The sequence below is a fragment of the Pan paniscus genome, chromosome 6 (assembly GCF_029289425.2).
Source record: "Pan paniscus chromosome 6, NHGRI_mPanPan1-v2.0_pri, whole genome shotgun sequence".
NCBI lineage: Eukaryota > Metazoa > Chordata > Mammalia > Primates > Hominidae > Pan > Pan paniscus.
In genome coordinates, this window is record NC_073255.2 from 28604558 (window position 1) to 28622725 (window position 18168).

Below are 18168 nucleotides of genomic sequence, written 5' to 3' on the forward strand. Positions count from 1 at the left end.
GTGTGTGTGTGTGTGTGTGTGTATGTGTTTAACACCAGATCTGTTGTTCCTGCACTAGTTCCTCCAATTCTCTGACACCAGCTGGGTGTCTAATAATTCAGCTCCATTCTGACACTACATTACCTGTACTTAGCATATACCCTCCAAGTTAAGGACTCAGTTCCATAAAGCTGCCTCTACTTTAGATGCCAGCCACAAATGGGGTCCCCAGGCTACTTGCATATCTACCCCCCCACTATAAATTCGGGGTTTCCCATGACCCTCCCTCAGGTTAGATAATTCACTAGAACTACTCACAGAACTCACGGAAGTGCTATACTTACAGTTTTATTATTAAGGATATAACTCAGAAACAACCAAATAAATGGAAGATATATATAAGGCAAGGTACTGGGGCAGGAGGTACATGCCCTTTCTGAGTGTGCCACCCTCCCAGGTCATGGATGTGTTTATCAACCCAGAAGCTCCCCAAATCTCATTCAGAGTATTTTGGTTTTGTTTGTTTGTTTTGAGACAGTCTTGCTCTGTTGCTTAGGCTGGAGTGCAGTGGTGTAATTTCTGCTCACTGCAACTTCTGCCTCCCGGACTCAAGCAATCCACTCACTTCAGTCTCCTGCCTAGGTCGGACTATAGGTATGTGCCCCATTCCTGGCTAATTTTTGTGTGTTCTTTTCTTTTCTTTTTTAAACTCAAACTTGCCTTATTTATATCCCCAATGGCATGATCTCGGCTCACTGCAACCTCTGCTTCCCAGGTTCAAGCGATTCTCCTGCCTCAGCCTCCTGATAGCTGGCATTACAGGCACCCGCTGCCATGTCTGGCTAATTTTTGTATTTTTAGTAGAGACGGGGTTTCACCATGTTGGCCAGGCTGGTTTCGAACTCCTCAGGTGATCCACCCACCTCTGCCTCCCAAAGTGCTGGGATTACAGGCATGAGCCACTGTGCCCAGCCCACATTTTCTTTATCCAGTCTATCATTGATGGGCATTTGGGTTGGTTCCAAGTCTTTGCCATTGTACATAGTGCTGCAATAAACATATGTGTGCATATGTCTTTATAGTAGAATGATTTATAATCCTTTGGGTATATACCCAGTAATGGTATTGCTGGGTCAAATGGTATTTCTTGTTGTAGATCCTTGAGGAATTGCCACACTGTCTTCCGCAATGGTTGAACTAATTCATACTCCCACCAACAGTGTAGAAGTGTTCCTATTTCTCCACATCGTCTCCAGCATCTGTTGTTTCCTGACTTTTTAATGATCGCCATTATAACTGGAGTGAGATGGTATCTCATTGTGGTTTTGATTTGCATTTCTCTAATGACCAGTGATGATGGGCTTTTTGTCATATGTTTTTTTGGCCGCATAAATGTCTTCTTTTGAGAAGTGCCTGTTCATATTCTTTGCCCACTTTTTGATGGTGTTGTTTTTTTCTTATAAATTTATTTTAAGTTCCTTGTAGATTCTGGATATTAGCCCTTTGTCAGATGGACAGATTGCAAAAATTTTCTCCCATTCTGTAGGTTGCCTGTACACTCTGATGGTAGTTTCTTTTGCTGTGCAGAGGCTTTTTAGTTTAATTAGATCCCATTTGTCTATTTTGGCTCTTGTTCCCATTGCTTTTGGTGTTTTAGTTACGAAGTCCTTGCCCATGCCTATGTCCTGAATGGTATTGCCTAGGTGTTCTTCTAGGGTTTTTACTGTTTGGGGTTTTACATTTAAGTCTTTAATCCATCTTGAGTTAATTTTTGTATAAGGTGTAAGGAAGGGGTCCAGTTTCAGTTTTCTTCATATGGCTAGCCAGTTTTCCCAACACCGTTTATTAAATAGGGAATCCTTTCCCCATTGCTTGTTTTTGTCAGGTTTGTCAAAAATCAGATGGTTGTAGATGTGTGATGTTATTTCTGAGCCTTTGTTCTGTTCCATTGATCTTTATATCTGTTTTGGTACCAGTAGCATGCTGTTTTGGTTACTGTAGCCTTGTAGTATAGTTTGAAGTCAGATAGTGTGATGTCTCCAGGTTTGTTCATTTTGCTTAGGATTGTCTTGGCTATACGGGCTCTTTTTGGTTCCATATGAAATTTAAAGTAGTTTTTTCTAGTTCTGTGAAGAAAGTCAATGGTAGTTTGATGGGAATAGAATTGAATCTATCAATTACTTTGGGCAGTGTGGCCATTTTCATGGTATTGATTCTTCCTGTCCACGAGCATGGAATTGTATTTTCTGTACAGTCGGGGTTTACTGTGTTGCTTAGGCTGGTCTCAAACTTCTGGGCTCAAGCAATCCTTCCTTTTTTGGCTCCAGAGTTGCTGGGACTACAGGCGAGCCACCATGCCTTGCTAAATTAATGAACTTTAAACACATTTGACATGTTTTAATCCACTGAAGCCATTTTTTTTCTTTTTGATGCACACATTATCCCCTTTGAAGTCTTTTTAAATTAGCTGCTGTGTCCTTTTGACATCATAACAGCTGATATTCATAATGGATAAATCACCATTATTAAGTTTTTCATTGATCTGTGACCTAATGATTTTTGCAGCCATCGATGGTTGTTGTCTGCAAGCATGTTTTCATCAGGTGCTGTATTTCTTTTTTTTTGTTTTTATTATTATACTTTAAGTTTTAGGGTACATGTGCACAACGTGCAGGTTTGTTACATATGTATACATGTGCCATGTTGGTGTGCTGCACCCATTAACTCGTCATTTAGCATTAGGTATATCTCCTAATGCTATCCTTCCCCACTCCCCCCACCCCACAACAGTCCCTGATGTGTGATGTTCCCCTTCCTGTGTCCATGTGTTCTCATTGTTCAATTCCCACCTATGAGTGAGAACATGCGGTGTTTGGTTTTTTGTCCTTGCGATAGTTTGCTGAGAATGATGGTTTCCAGCTTCATCCATGTCCCTGCAAAGGACATTAACTCATCATTTTTTTTGGCCAGGTGCTGTATTTCTTAGCTGGAAAATTTCAACTATTTAGTCATGCTGAAGCCTAGTTTGTTCAGTAAAGGCAAGATAAATACTTTATTCATTCCCTTTATATGTACATGTTTTCAGAAAAATAAGTTTATTCCCCAGGATTGTCCAGTGTTGACCAGCAAGGGTTATTTGTTCTCCTTAAGTATTATTATGAACTAATGAATTTTAAACATATTTGAGTGTTTTAATTCACTGCAGCCATTATTCTTTTTGATGCCCATCTTATACTCTTTGGAAGTCTCTTTAAGTTGTTGCTCTGTCCTTTTGATGTGATTCCAGTAGTCTGATAGCTTCCTTGTTTTCTGGTGTCACAAGATGTTCCATACTCATCTGCATTTCCTACCCTAATCCTGGAAAAGTTATTTCTCCAAGCTATAGTTCTTTTTAGTGTCAAGAGGTATTTAGATACCAGACTTTGGGTGCTAGGGATATATATAGCTATTGCTTTAGTCTTTGCTTCTAGGTTATAGAATGTCTAATTGATAGGGTTAGGAAATATTATTTTCTAATGCTATATTGAGATATCATTTACATATAGTAAAAATGCACAAATACTGTGTAGAACTTGATAAATTTTGACGTATGTATACTCTCATGTAACCTGAATCACCCTCATCAAGATTGGCTGATCAAACTATCATTAATCAGATATTTCACCTAGTATCAAGCTCTACCAATAATTTTAGGGACACAGGTAACAAAGAGACTCCTTTGTTCCAGAGCAGGTGCCCCAGTCTCTGACCAGAGACTAGAATGTCTGCTGTGGCTACTGCTGCCAGGCATCAAACAATGTTTCTAAACTCTCATAAGGGTGCCATCTGTAGTATTGTAACTAGAGAGGGTGGGGCCCCTCTCAGGTGAGCAGTGTGGATATGAAGCAGTGGGGAGTGTGTTCTACTCAAGTCTAAGTCTCACAGCAGCCTATAGCAGAGCTTTGGGTGTTGTCCCAGGTGTGCATAGGAGAGCCTGGCTTTTCTGCCCCTTCTTGGCTGGGCAGCAGCTGCAGTCATGTCAGCCTAAAGTCAGGCCAAAGTTGGGCCACAGCTCAGAATTAAACTCTCAAAGTGACACTTTTGGCCTGTGCCCTGGGATACTGGGGCACCACCCTGGTGAACAGCATGGGCAGAAAGCTGTGGGAAGTGTAGTCTGATTGTGTCTCAGTTTCACAGCAGCCCATTGCAGGGCTGTGGGTATTCTATAGATATGTGTGGGATAGCCTGGTTTCCCTGTTGGTCCTTTGCTGGGCAGTGACTGGGGCCATGTCAGCCCAAACTCAGGCCAAGGGCAGGACTCAGCCCAGCACTGAACTCAGAAAATGGTGCCTTGGGCATGGGGCTAGAGAGAATGAGTCACCACCCAGCCAAGCAGCATGAGCAAGAAGATGTAGGGAGTATGATCTACTTATGTCTCAGTCTCAACAGCAGCTTGTAGCAGGGTGACAAGTATCCTCCTGGGGGTGCCTGGGCATGCTTGTTCTTCCTCTCCTTTTTTGGAGCAGTACAGTGGCTGCAGCCATGTCTATAGGTCCCTGGTATCTAAACTCTTAAAGTGGCTCCCTGCTGAGGCTGCTCCAGACTTGGGTGCCTGTAGGATTCTGTGTGGATTCCTTTTCTGGAACAATGTCTTTGTGTGATCTTTAGGCAGCTCCATATGTGAGGTGTGAGGCCCTAGTGGATCGAGGGTTTCTCCTATAGCCAATGTTGTAAATGCTTGTTTCAGAGCTCTGGGGATTTTTCTCTTACTGTTTCCCTGTGTACAGTAGCCTTTCCCAGCTCTCAGCTGGTTTCTGGCTAGGCATGCTTCCTCAAACCCTCTCCTTTCTTACTTCTGGGGCTTTCTCTCTCTTCTCTGGTGAATCCAAATATTCATTCTTTGTTCAAAATGTGTCTACTTAACTATTTCTGATTCTTCCCTGTGGAAAAGGCACACACTATCTAGTTGGTCATCTTGATTATTTTCTCTCTCACTCATTGTTTATCATTGTGGTTTGGTGTGTTTCTGTAGTGGGAACATTTGATTCGTTTCTTGTTTTTACTTGTGTGTTTGCTTTACTCTGTGGGTTTTATACTTTTTTTTTTTTTTTGAGACAGAGTCTTGCTCTGTCGCCCAGGCTGGAGTGCAATGGGACGGTCTTGGCTCTCTGCAACCTCCACCTCCCAAGTTCAAGCAGTTCTCCTACTTCAGCCCCCTGAGTAGCTGGGATTATAAGCGCCTGCCACCATGCCCAGTTAATTTTTGTACTTTTTAGTAGAAATGGGGTTTCACCATGTTGGCCAGGCTGGTCTTGAACTCCTGACCTCAGGTGATCTGCCCACTTCGGCCTCCCAAAGTGCTGGGATTACAGGCGTGAGCCACCGTGTCCAGCTGGGTTTTTAACTTTCATGTGTTTTTATGATCACAGATTGTGTATTGCCCTCCCTTAAGCATCTCTTGTAGGGATGGTCTAGTGCTGATGAATTCCCTCAGCTTTTGCTTGCCTGGGAAAGACTACTACTTCTTCATTCATGAAAGACAACTTTGCTGGATATAGTATTCTTGACTAGCAGTTTCCTTTCAGCGCTTTGAATATATTGTTTCATTCTCTCCTGTAAGGATTTTACTGAGAAATTTACAGTTAATCTGATGGGGGTTTCCTTATAATTGATGACACGCCTTTTTCCTTCTGTTTTTAGAAATATCTTTGTGTTTGACTTTTGACGGTTTGACTGTAATATGCTGTGGAGAAGACCTTTACGAATTTTATCTGTTTGGACATCTCTGAACTTCTTTTATTTGAATCTCTAAATCTCTTGCTAGACTTGGGAAGTTTTCAGCTATTATTTTATTAAATATAAGAAGTTTTTGATCCCTTTTTTTCTCTTTTTCTGTGACATTGAACATTCAAATATTTGTTTGCAGTGTGGTGTCTCATATGTCTTGTAGGCTTTTTTCATTCTTTTTTGTTCTTTTTTTAAATTTTTGATTGACTGGGTTAGTTCAAAAGTCTTAAGTTCTGAAATTCTTTCTTCTGTTTGATCTAGTATTTTTTGTTGTTGTTTGTTTTGTTTTGAGGCAGGGTTTTGTTTTGTTGCCCAGGATGGAGTGCAGTGGCACAATCACAGCTCACTGCAGCCTCCAACTTCTGTGCTCAATCAGTCCTCCTGCCTCAGCTTCCTGAGTAGCTGGGACTACAGGTGCATGCCACCATGCTGAGCTAATATTTTAAATTTTTATTAGAGATGAGGTCTTGTTATGTTGACCAGGCTCTTCTCAACCCCTGAGCTCAAGTGATCCTCCTGCCTCAGCCTCCCAAAGTGCTGGGATTATAGGCGTGAGCCATCATGCCAGGCCTAGATCTAGTATATTGTTGAAGCTTTAGAATGTATTTTGTATTTCATTCGGTGAATCCTTTAGTTCTAGGATTTCTTTTTTTTTTTTAATGATACCTATTTGGTAAATTTCTCATTTATAACCTGAATTGTTTTTCTGATTTCTTTATATTATTTTTCAGAATTATCTTTTATCTCACTGAACTTATTTAAAATCAGTATTTTGAATTTTTCATCTGGAATTTCAAAATTTCTTTTTGATTATGATCTTTTGGTGGAGAATTACTAACTTCCTTTGGAGTTATATTTTCTTGTGTTCTCATGTTTCTTTTGTTACATTGATATTTGTGCATTGGGTGTTAACAGTTGCTTCTTCCAATTTTTTGGAAATAATTTTGTAGGGGAGGATCTTTTCCTGAAGATGTACCCATGGTGTTGGTTGGGTAGGGCCCTTTGGCTTTAATTCTGGGTTCATGCAGTAGCATAGTCTTTGTATGATTCCTTTGGATGTGAATAGTCAGTGGTGTTTGTGATTTCCTCAATGGCTTAGGGTGTGGTTGTTAGTGGGGGCTGCGGAGAAGTTTTGCTGGGTAAAGGAATGCCATGTTTGCCAGTCCTCAGATCCCAATGGTGGCAATGCCAGGCCAAGTATGCTTGTCCTTGGTTTCCAGGACAGCACATGCTGGCACTACTGTTAGAAAGCCCAGGTTGGCCAATGCTTGGGTTTCCAGGAGTCTTGCTTGGGTGCTAGTAGCAGCAGTGGTGGGCCAGACAGGTGAGTGTGTTCTTGGGCTCTTAGGCAGTGGGCACGATGTGGGTGATAGTAGCAATGGCTTGACAACCCTGTGCTTTCCAAGTGGTCTACACTGGTGTTAGTGCTGGCTGTGATGTGCTGAGTGGGTCAGTCAGGCCCACAGGTAGCATGTGCAAGTGGATGCCAGCTGTGTTGGTAGTGGCAGGTTGGGTAGGCCTGACCTTAGGCCCTTGGGAGGAGTGTTCAGGTACCAATGGTGGACTGGGCTGGGTGATACCCAGGGCCTTGGGTGGTGTGCTCAGACACTGGTGAGAGGGGTTATGGAGCTGGGTAGAGTGGACCTGTCCTCAGGTCCAGGTGGTGAGTGCAGACTCTGATTGTGGTAGGCAGGTGCAGGATGATGCCCAGGTTTCCAGTGGAATGCTTGAGTGGGGGTGGCAGTGGTTGCTTTGCAGCCCTGTCACTGGGGAGGGTGAGGTTGCTTTCACTGGCGGCAGATGTGTGGAGGTGGCTGGTGAACATGTACTTTGCTCTTACATTTGCTCCAGTGGTGGCAGTTTGCAAGGGCAGCAGCTGCAGGTGGGAAAGTTTGTCCTTTGGGTGTGTGAAAATGTGCAGCAGCTTTGCTGCTTAGGGCAGCGGGGTCACTTTAAATGGCTCACACTTTGACACTGGTGGCAGCAGCAGCTAGCATTGTCTCAGGTTCTGGGTTGGGTAGCCCTCCCTTGGGTCATGTGAAGATGCATGGCTACCCTTCTGCTGGTGGGGTTGGGGTTCCTGCCAGTGGCTTGCAGTTTGGCCTCAGGTGTGGCAGCAGCTAGTAACAATGGTGGTTGTGGGATGGGGTAGCCTTTCCTCTGGGTCCGTGAAAATGCATGGTTGCCCTTCTTGTGCGTAGAGTGGCTGCCAGTGGCTTGTGTTTTGATTCTGTGGCAGCAGCAGCCAGTAGTGGTGGTGGCTGCAAGCAGGATAGCATTTCCTCAGGGCAATCAAGATGTATGGCTGTTCCTCTGCCGTAGGGAACAGGGTTGCTGCCAGTGGCTCCTACCTCTTCGCGGGTACTTGCAGCCAGCTGCAGTGGTGGCTGTGGGCAGGAGATGTCAGCTTTGCTCCAGGGTTGTGGAGTTGTAGGGGATGTTGGGCCCTAGACCACGATGCAGTGTACTTGGGGCTGGGCACACAAAATGGTAGCATGCTGTAGTTGCTTAGGATTGGTGGGTGGGTGTATGGGACCCAACATGAGCTCCCTGTGTGGAGCAATATACTTGTGTAGTCTCTGGGCAGCTCTCTGTGTCTCAGAGCACATGAGGATCAAAGGTCCCTTTCGTGGCTAGAATTGCAGGAGTTTGCAGTGAGAATATGGGCCACTGGGGTCTCTCATTTACCCCTTCTATGCATTGAGGAGCCTGTCCAGGCTCCCAGCCAAGAAGGCTGCTTCTCTTCTTTCTCCTTCCTTCCTTTATGTGTTTCCTGTCACTTCTCTGTTGAAGTCCCATTTCTCTCTTAGATGATCTATTTGAAGTGTGATTATCTACTTGCTATTTTGGCTCTTTTTTCAGAAGGAGGCAAATAACAGTGGCCTCTAGTGAGTCATCTTGAAGCCCCTGTCTGAAATAATTTAATCTAACAAACACGTTTTTGTGTGTTATATTTATTGTATACTGTATCTTTACAATTAAGTAATCTAGAGAAGGGAAAATATTATTAAGAAAATCATAAGGAAGAAGAAATGTATTTACGTTTTATTAAGTCTTAATCCTCATTGTCTTCATGTTGAGTAGGCTGAGGAGGAAGAGCATGGGTTGGTCTTGTCTCACAGGTGACAGAGATGGAAGAGGTGGAGGGATAAATAAGTTAAATAATTTTAACTTAATATTATTTAATTTTAAAATAAGTTAAAATTATTTAACTTACTAACTTATTTAAAAATAAGTTAAAATTATTTTAAAATAAATTAAAATTTTTACTTTTTTTTCTCAAAAAGTTATACAAGGTGTACCAGGCAGGCACACCTTGTGTAACTTTTTGAGAAAAATCTGTTTGTAAGTGGATCTGTGCAGTTCAAACCTGTGTTGTTCAGGCATCAACTATGTTTCTTTTCATACATTGTTGGATTCAGTTTTCTAATTTTTTGGAGGGTTTTTACATATATGTTCATGACATATATTGGTTTGTGGCTTTCTTTTTGTGTAATGTTGTTTTCTGATTTCAGTATTAGGGTGATGCTGGCCTCATGGAATGAGTTTGGAAGTATTTCCTCTGCTTCTATTCAATGACTGAGAATTGGTATAGTTTTTTCCTTAAATGTTTGGTAGAATTTACCAGTGAACTTATATAGGCCTGACATTTTCTGTTTTGGAAGGTTATTAATGGTTGATTCAATTTTAAAAATAGAAATAAGTCTGTTCAGATTATTTTTTATTTTTATTTTTATTTTTTTGGAGACAGAGTCTCACTCTGTTGCCCAGGTTGGAGTGCAGTGGCACGATGTCTGCTCACTGCAAGCCCCACCTCCTGGGTTCACACCATTCTCCTGCCTCAGCCTCCCAAGCAGCTGGGACTACAGGCGCCCGCCACCATGCCCGGCTAATTTTTGTATTTTTAGTAGAGACGGGGTTTCACTATGTTAGCCAGGATGGTCTCAATCTCCTGACCTCGTGATCCACCCGCCTTGGCCTCCCAAAGTGCTGGGATTACAGGTGTGAGCCACCACGCCCGGCCTGTTCAGATTATTTTTGTGTGAGCTTTGGCAGATTATGTCTTTCAAAGAATTAGTTCATTTAATCTAGGTTATCAAATTTGTGGGACTTGAGTTGTTCATAATATTTTTAAGTTTTAATTTCCATTGGATCTGTACTGATGCCCTCTCTTTCATTTCTGATACTGGCAATTTGTGTCCTCTGTCTTTTTTTTCTTTATTAGCCTGGTTATAGTGTTACCAATTTTATTCATCTTTTCAAAGTATCAACTTTTGGTTTTGTTGGTTTTTCTCTCCTGATTTCCTGTTTTCAAATCGATTGATTTATACTTTCCTATTTTTGCATATTAAGATTTAATTTGCTAAAGGAGATTTAATTTCCTAAGGAGCAAACTTAGATTATTAATATTAGTTTCTTTTCACTTCTAATATATACGCATTTCAATGCTGTAAATTTTTGTCAATGCACTGCCTGTGCTGCATTCTACAAATTTTGGTAAGTTGTATTTTTATCTTGAAAGTATTTTTAAATTTGTCATGAGATTTCTTCTTTGACTCATGCGTTATTAGTAATGTTGGTTAATCCTTACATGTTTTGAGATTTTTTTCAATTATCTTTCTGTTATTGATTTTTAGCTTATTCTACTGTGGCCTGAGAGCAGACATTGTACGGTTTCTATTCTTTTAACTCTGTTAAGGTGTGTTTTATGGCCCAGAATGTGGTGGCGTATTTTGGTGAATCTTCCATGTGATCTTGACAGGAATGTATATTCTGCTGTTATTGGGTGAAGCATAGTTCACCCTTGAACATGAGTTTGAACTACATGGGTCCACTTATATGTGGATATTTTAAATAAAAGTTACATCAGTTATGCCTGCCTCTCCAGCCTCCCCTTCCACTTCTTCCCTCTCTGCCATCGGTGAGATAGGAATACTAACCTCTTCTCTTCCTCCCTGTCCTCAGCCTGCTCAATGTGAAGATGAGGGAGGATGAAGACCTTAATGATGATCCACTTCCATTTAATGAATAGTAAATATATCTTCTCTTTATGCTTTTCCTAATAACATTTTCTTTTTTCTGGCTTACTTTACTGTGAGAATACAGTATATAATACATATAACATACAGAATACTTGCTAACTGATGGCTTGTCTTATCAATAAAGCTTCTGGTCAACAGTAGGCTATTAGTAATTAGGTTTCTGTGGAATCTAAAGTTATACATAAAATTTCAAGACTGTAGGGGGTTGGCACCCCTAACACTTGCTTTGTTCAAGAGTCAGCTGTAGTCTGTAGATGTTAATTATCAACTGTACACTATAGATGTTAATTATATCCAATTTATTGGTGTTGAGTTCAAATGTATCTTTACTGATTTTTCCATGCTAGATCTGTCCACTTCTGATAGAGGGATGTTGAAGTCATTTTTGATTTCCGTTACAGTGTTTTGATATCTAACATTTCTTTTTGGTTCATTCTTAGGATTTCCATCTCTTTGCTTACATTGCCCGTCTGTTGTTACTACATGCTATCTACTTTCTCCATTATGATGTGTAGCATATTAATCATAATTGTTTTAAATTCATTGTCTGATAATTCCAACATCCCGTCTACATCTGGTTCTGAATGTTTTCTTTCTTCAAACTGTAGTTTTTGCCCTAGAGTATGCCTTGTAATTTTTTCTTTTCTTTTCTTTTCTTGTTTTTTTTTTTTTTTTTTTTGAGACAGGGTCTTGCCCTGTTGTCTAGTCTGGAATGCAGTGGTGTGATCTTGGCTCACTGCAACCTCCACCTCCTGGACTCAAGTGATCCTCCCACCTCAGCCTCCTGAGTAACTGGGACTACAGGTGTGCACCACCATGCCTGGCTAATTTTTGCTTTTTTTTTTTTTTTTTTTTTGGGGTAGAGACCATTTTGTCATGTTGCCCAGGCTGGTCTTGAACTCCTGGGCTCAAGCAGTTGACCCACTTCAGCCTCCCAAAGTGCTGGAGTTACAGGCATTAGCCACTGTGCCTAGCTGTAATTTTTTCTTGATAACTGTATATGATACATCAGGTAAAAAAGCAATTGGTTTAAATATGTCTTTAATAATGTAATTGTAAGATGTACGCGGGAGTGATGTGTTGTATAGTCCTGTGATTAGGTCTCAGTCTTTTTGTGAGTCTATGCCTCTGGCCTGTGAATTCACAAGCATTTCTCAATTTTTTCCTCCCCCTTTAGGTGGGATAGGATGGCTAGAGTAGGATGGAATTGGGTATTTACCTCCTCCCATGTGGAAGGATAGAGCTGGCTGGAGTTGGATATTTCCATCCCCCAGGTCAGTTAGGCTTTGATGAAACCTCAGCAGGTTAGGCTCTGCTTAACTGGTTTCTTTTCAGGGTAGATCTTATTAAGAAGTACAGAGTGCTCTGGGATATTTCAAAATGGTTTGTTTTCCCCTCCCACTGCTGGAAACATGAGGGGATTTTACTGCGATGATATGTATGATACTGTATTTACTGTGAGAACCTGATCTAGCTCCTGGAGGTAAAATTCACAAAAGCATGGGGGCCCCCATGACTGGATGCCCCTGGAGCTTTCAACTCTCAGTCTTGCCCACACCTAGTTTCCAGCAGTTTGTCAGCAGTCCAGGTTTTCCTATCTAGGCACTGCTTCCTGTAGAAATTTCTGTTCCAGTATGTTGTGATTCTCTGTATCCCTGTCTGTCTGTTTAATTTTAGGAGTAGCAGTTTTCCCAGTGACCCTACCTATCTCACCTTTTCTTACAGATCTGAGAAAAGTTGTTGATTTCCACTTTGTTCAGCTTTTTAATATGTGTTAGGATGGCATAGTGACTTCCAGGCTCCTTACATGTGAAACCAAAACCTGAAGTCCCCATATTATTGTTTTAAATCTTTTGTTCTTTTGTAATATACTTTTAGAGATAAAGATTTCTTTCTAAGCATTGCTTTATTTACAAACCACAAATTTTGATATGTTTTGTTTATTATTTAGTGAAGCATATTTACAACATTTCCTCGTGAATCCTAGTTTGAACCATGAGCTACTTAGAAGCATGTTGCTTAATTTCCACAAATTTGAAGATTTCCCCAATATACATTTTATTTTTTTCTTGGTACATAGTATTTGTATATGTTTACTGGTGTATGTGTGATATTTTGTCATATGCCTAGAATGTGTAATGATCAAGTGTAGGTATTTAGGATATCGATCACCTCAAGGATTTATCATTTCTGTGTGTTGGGAACATTTCAAGACCTCTCTTCTAGCTATTTTGAAATATACAATACATCATTAACTGTAGTCATCTGCTATCAAACATTAGAACTTGTCCCTTCTATCTAACTGCGTGTTTGTACTTATTAACCAAACTTTCTTTATTCTTCTATCCCTACCACATCCTTCCTAGCCTCTGGTATCTATCATTCCACTCTCTACCTCCATGAGATCAACTTTTTTTAGCTCCTACATATTAACAAGAATGTAAAATATTTTCTTTCTGTGCCTGGCTTATTTCACTTAATAGAATGACATCCAGTTCCATCCATGTTGCTGCAAATGACAGGATTTCATTCTTTTTTTATGGCTGAATAGTATCCCATTGTATATACTGCATTTTCTTGATCCACTGATGGACACTTAGGTTGATTCCATGTCTTTGATGTTGTGATAGTGCTGCAATAAACTTAGGAGTGCATGTTAATTCCTTTCTTTTGGATAAATACTCAGTGGTTCCTGCAGTATATTTTGTTACTGATTTCTAATTTAATTTTATTGATATCAGAGAGCATACTCTGAATGGTTTCAGTCCTTTTAAATTTATTGACATTTGTTTCATTACCCAGCATATGGTCTGCCTGGAAATGTTTCATGCATTTTTAAAAGTTATGTGTATCCTATAGCTGTTGGGTGAAGTGTTTTATAAATATTAGGCTGAATTGGTTGATAGTGGACTTCAAGTCTTTTAGACCCTGACAGATTCTTTCTCTACTTATTCAATCAACTACTGAGAGAGAAGTACTGAAATCTAAATATTATTGTAGTTTTGTCTGTTTTATTCCCTTTTGTTCTATTAGATTTTGTGATTTTTTTAAAAAAAAGTTCTGTTATTATGCAAATATACATTTAGAATTGTTGGATCTTTTCGATGAATTGACCCATTTATCTTTATGAAATGTCTCTCTTTATTGCTTAGAAAATACTCCCTGTGCCAAAGGGAGTTGTTGCTTGACATTAATACAGGCATATTTGCATGTAGTATTTTTATTCGAAGTTCCTAGAGCAGTCAAATCTGTAGGGACCCAAAGTTGAATGGTGGTTTCTGGGGGCTTGGGGGAGGGGGAGGGGAGATAGGGAGTAGTGTTTGAGAGATAGAGTTTTAATTAGGAAAGATGAAAAAGTTCTGGAGATGGATGGTGCTGATGATTGCACAACAATATGAATGTACCTAATGCAACAGAACTATACATTTTAAAATGGTTAAAATGATAAATTTTATGTTATGTATATTTTACCACAATTTAAAAAAAGACATAGCACCAAAAAAAGATGATGAATGAATAAATTCCAAAAAGCTGTGCCAGGAGTGATAATGTATAGTTTGTTTAGAATCACTGAAGCCTTCATTCTTTATTTAATTGAAGCAGTTAAAAATAAATATTAATTTGAAATAAAAATCAGCAGCTAGATTCTATTATATTTTATCCAAATTTGGATTTTTTTTTTTTTTTTGAGACAGAGTCTGGCTTTGTTGCCCAGGCTGGAGTGCTGTGGCACAATCTCGCCTCGCTGCAACCTCTGCCTCCCTAACTCAAGCCATCCTCTCACCTTAGCCTCCTAAGTAGCTAAGCTACAGGCATGCACCACCACACCCATGTATTTTTTCGTAGAGACGGGGTTTTGCCACATTGTCCAGGCTGGTCTCAAACTTCTGAGCTCAAACCATCTGTCCTCATTGGCCTCCCAAAGTGTTGGAATTACAGGCATGAGCCACTGTGCCCAGCCAAAAATTATTTAAATTATAGCAGAAATACAGTTTCCTATTTGGGTCTCACTAGAATGTGTTTATTCTTTGTTTCAGCAAGAGAAGGCAGCTGCTGTGGATTTGACTAACCACTTAGAAAACACTCTGAAGACCTGTATAGATACCAGAATGAAAAATCTGGCAGCTAAGATGGAAATACTGAAAGAAATGAGGTAGGTAAAAGCATATTTTTCAGAAGGATATTTTAAACTAATTGTTAATCAATTGGTGCTTTGTTTAAATTGTGTGCTTGCCATTTTTGCTTTAAAATTTAACCTTTGTATTTTTATGACTTCAAAGAGAGAAAGATAGTTATTTCTGAGATGAATTTTATACTGTTTTTGTCAGGTTTCTGCTGTCACTGCTTGGAGCTAGAGTGTTCTAAGGTTATAACTGAGACTGAAATTGAAAAAACAGCAACATAGCTTTTAAGTGATAGTTTGATGGGAAACTACTATATCCAGTTATTTTGCTTGGGGTTATTTTCAGGAGTACAGCATGTCCTTGAATAACGTGTTTTCATTCAACATTATTTCATTATAACATTGAAGAAGAAAATCAATTCCTAGCTGGAGTCCCACTGTCTGTGTGGAGTTTGCACATTCTTTCCATATTTGGGTGGTTTTCTTGGAATACTGTGGTTTCCTCTCACATCCCACTTAGGTGAATTGGTGTGTCTGTATTGTCCCAGTATGAGTGAGTGTGGATGAGGGTGAATGTGCCCTGCAATGCAAGGGTGTCATGTCCAGGATTGGTTCCTACCTTAATGCTCTGAGCTGCTGAGATAGCTGTGGCCACCTGCAACCCCTGGATTGGAATAAGCGGGTTGGAAAATGAATGAGTGAATGAGTATATACAGATTATCATAAAATAAAAATTTGTGAAGTATGCAAGAATCATACAGATGCCTTTGCAATAAGCGATGTGACATGAAAGCATTCAGCGAGCCCACTACGTTTGTTATTGTTTGTTTTTGAACCTGTGGTGGTAGGGGGCGCTTCTTAGAATTTTCGCTTGCAAACATTTATTCCTTGATTTAACCCTACTGTCACCCACTCATTCACCAAAGTTTGGGTAAATAATTATCTTTGTTGTTTTTATTGCTTTTTCTTAAATGTGTGTATAGGACACGTATATTTTAGTGTTTAATATTAGAAATGTTTTGGGTCTTTATTTGGAAGTGCTGTTTTTGTGACTAAAAATATGCCATAGGAACTTAACTCTTGTTTAGATCAATTAGCCTATGATACAATGGGTTTCTTATATGTCTTTTCTCTTAGACATTGTAAATTATCTGTAGACCAAAAATTGAAGGTTCATTTGATACCATTTCAAATTCTGCAGACTTTCGAAGTTGCCTTTTTTATAGTTTAAAAAATTTTTAATTTTTTCATATTTTTTATGTCATGAAATTAGTATATCCACAGATGTTTTTTAATTAAAAGTTTATATTAAATTATGCATGTCTGCATAAAAATATGTGGACTGAAAAAAATAAGTTATGCATGATTTTATATAAAGTTTTAAAAGGTACCCCTTCAAAGCCAGTGCTGTAAACAATAACTTTTAGACCATTACTATTAAAGTGTAACTTTTTCTCACACCAGCTTTCTAATTTATTGATCTTTTTCTTTTTGATGTTTTTAAAAATAGGCATGTCGACATCAGTGTCCGTTTCGGAAAAGACCTTTCAGATGCTATACAAGTGTTGGATGAAGGGTGCTTTACTACTCCAGCTTCTTTGAATGGATTAGAGATAATATGGGCAGAATACAGTCTGGCTCAGGAGAATATTAAAACTTGTGAATATGTGGTGAGTTGGGAATTTTTCTCTATTGTGGTTTTTATCTGTTGAACATAAGGAAGTGTTTTTTTAATTTCTTCTAAAAAAAATAACAGGATACATGTGCAGAATGTGCAGATTTGTTACATAGGTATACATGCGCCGTGGTAGTTTGCTGCACCTGTCCTCTAAATTCCCTCCCTCACCCCCCCATTTCCTAACGAGCCCTGGTGTGTATTGTTCCCCTCTCTGTGTCCATGTGTTCTCAATGTTCAACTCCCACTTATGAGTGAGAACATGTAGTGTTTGGTTTTCTATTCTTGTGTTAGTTTGCCGAAGATGATGGCTTCCAGCTTCATCCATGTCGTTGCAAAGGACATAAACTCGTGCCTTTTTATGGCTGCATAGTATTCCATGGTGTATATGTACCACATTTTCTTTATCCAGTCTATCGTTGATGGGCATTTGGGTTGGTTCCAAGTCTTTGCCATTGTGAACAGTGCTGCAGTAAACATACGTGTGCATGTGTCTTTATAGTAGAATGATTTATATTCCTTTGGGTATATACCCAGTAATGGTATTGCTGGGTCAAATGGTATTTCTGGTTCTAGATCCTTGAGGAATCGCCGTATCGTCTTCCACAATGGTTGAACTAATTTACGTTCCCACCAACACTGTGAAAGTGTTCCTGTTTCTCCACATCCTCTCCAGCATCTATTGTTTCCTGACTTTAATGATCATCATTCTAACTGGTATGAGATGGTATCTTCTTGTGGTTTTGATTTGCATTTCTCTGATGATTAGTGATGTTGAGCTTTTTTTCATATGTTTGTTGGCCGCATAAATGTCTTCTTTTGAGAAGTGCCTCTTCATATCCTTTGCCCACTTTTTGATGGGGTTGTCTTTTTCCTGTAAATATGTTTAAGTTCTTTGTAGATTCTGGATATTAGATCTTTGTCAGATGGGTAGATTGCAAAAATTTTCTCCTGTTAAGGAGAACAGGTTGCCTGTTCACTCTGATGATAGTTTCTTTTGCTGTGCAGAAGCTCTTTAGTTTAATTAGATCCCATTTGTCAATTTTGACTTTTGTTGCATTTGCTTTTGTTGTTTTTGTCAAGAAGTCTTTGCCCATGCCTATGTCCTGAACGCTATTGCCTGGGTTTTCTTCTAGGGTTTTTATAGTTTTAGGTTTTACATTTAAGTCTTTAATCCATCTAGAGTTAATTTTTGTGTAAAGTGTAAGGAAGGGGTTCAGTTTCAGTTTTCTGCATATGTCTAGTTTTCCCAGCACCATTTACTGAATAGGAGATGCTTTCCCAATTGCTTGTTTTTGTCAGGTTTGTCGAAGATCAGATGGTTTTAGATGTGTGATGTTATTTCTGAGGTTTCTGTTCTGCTCCATTGGTCTATATGTCTGTTTTGGTACCAGTAGCATGCTGTTTTGGTTACTGTAGCCTTGTAGTATAGTTTGAAGTCAGGTAGCATCATGCCTCCAGCATTGTTCCTTTTGCTTAGGATTATCTTGGCTATATGGGGTCTTCTTTGATTCCATATGAAATTTAAAATAGTTTTTTCTAATTCTGTGAAGAATGTCAATGGTAGCTTGATGGGAATAGCA

At 39.6% G+C, this 18168-nt stretch overlaps 1 protein-coding gene across 4 annotated transcripts in view; it reads left to right on the plus strand.

The window, feature by feature from the left end:
• STK31 (serine/threonine kinase 31) overlaps positions 1 to 18168 on the plus strand; it is a 128994-nt gene that overhangs the window by 34357 nt on the left and 76469 nt on the right. For all 4 annotated transcript variants that reach the window (XM_008960039.5, XM_063605647.1, XM_055115782.2 and 1 more), the window contains exons 9-10: positions 14825 to 14940; positions 16421 to 16580. In XM_008960039.5, the coding sequence (XP_008958287.1) occupies positions 14825 to 14940; positions 16421 to 16580 (276 nt within the window). The remainder of the gene's footprint in view (positions 1 to 14824; positions 14941 to 16420; positions 16581 to 18168) is intronic.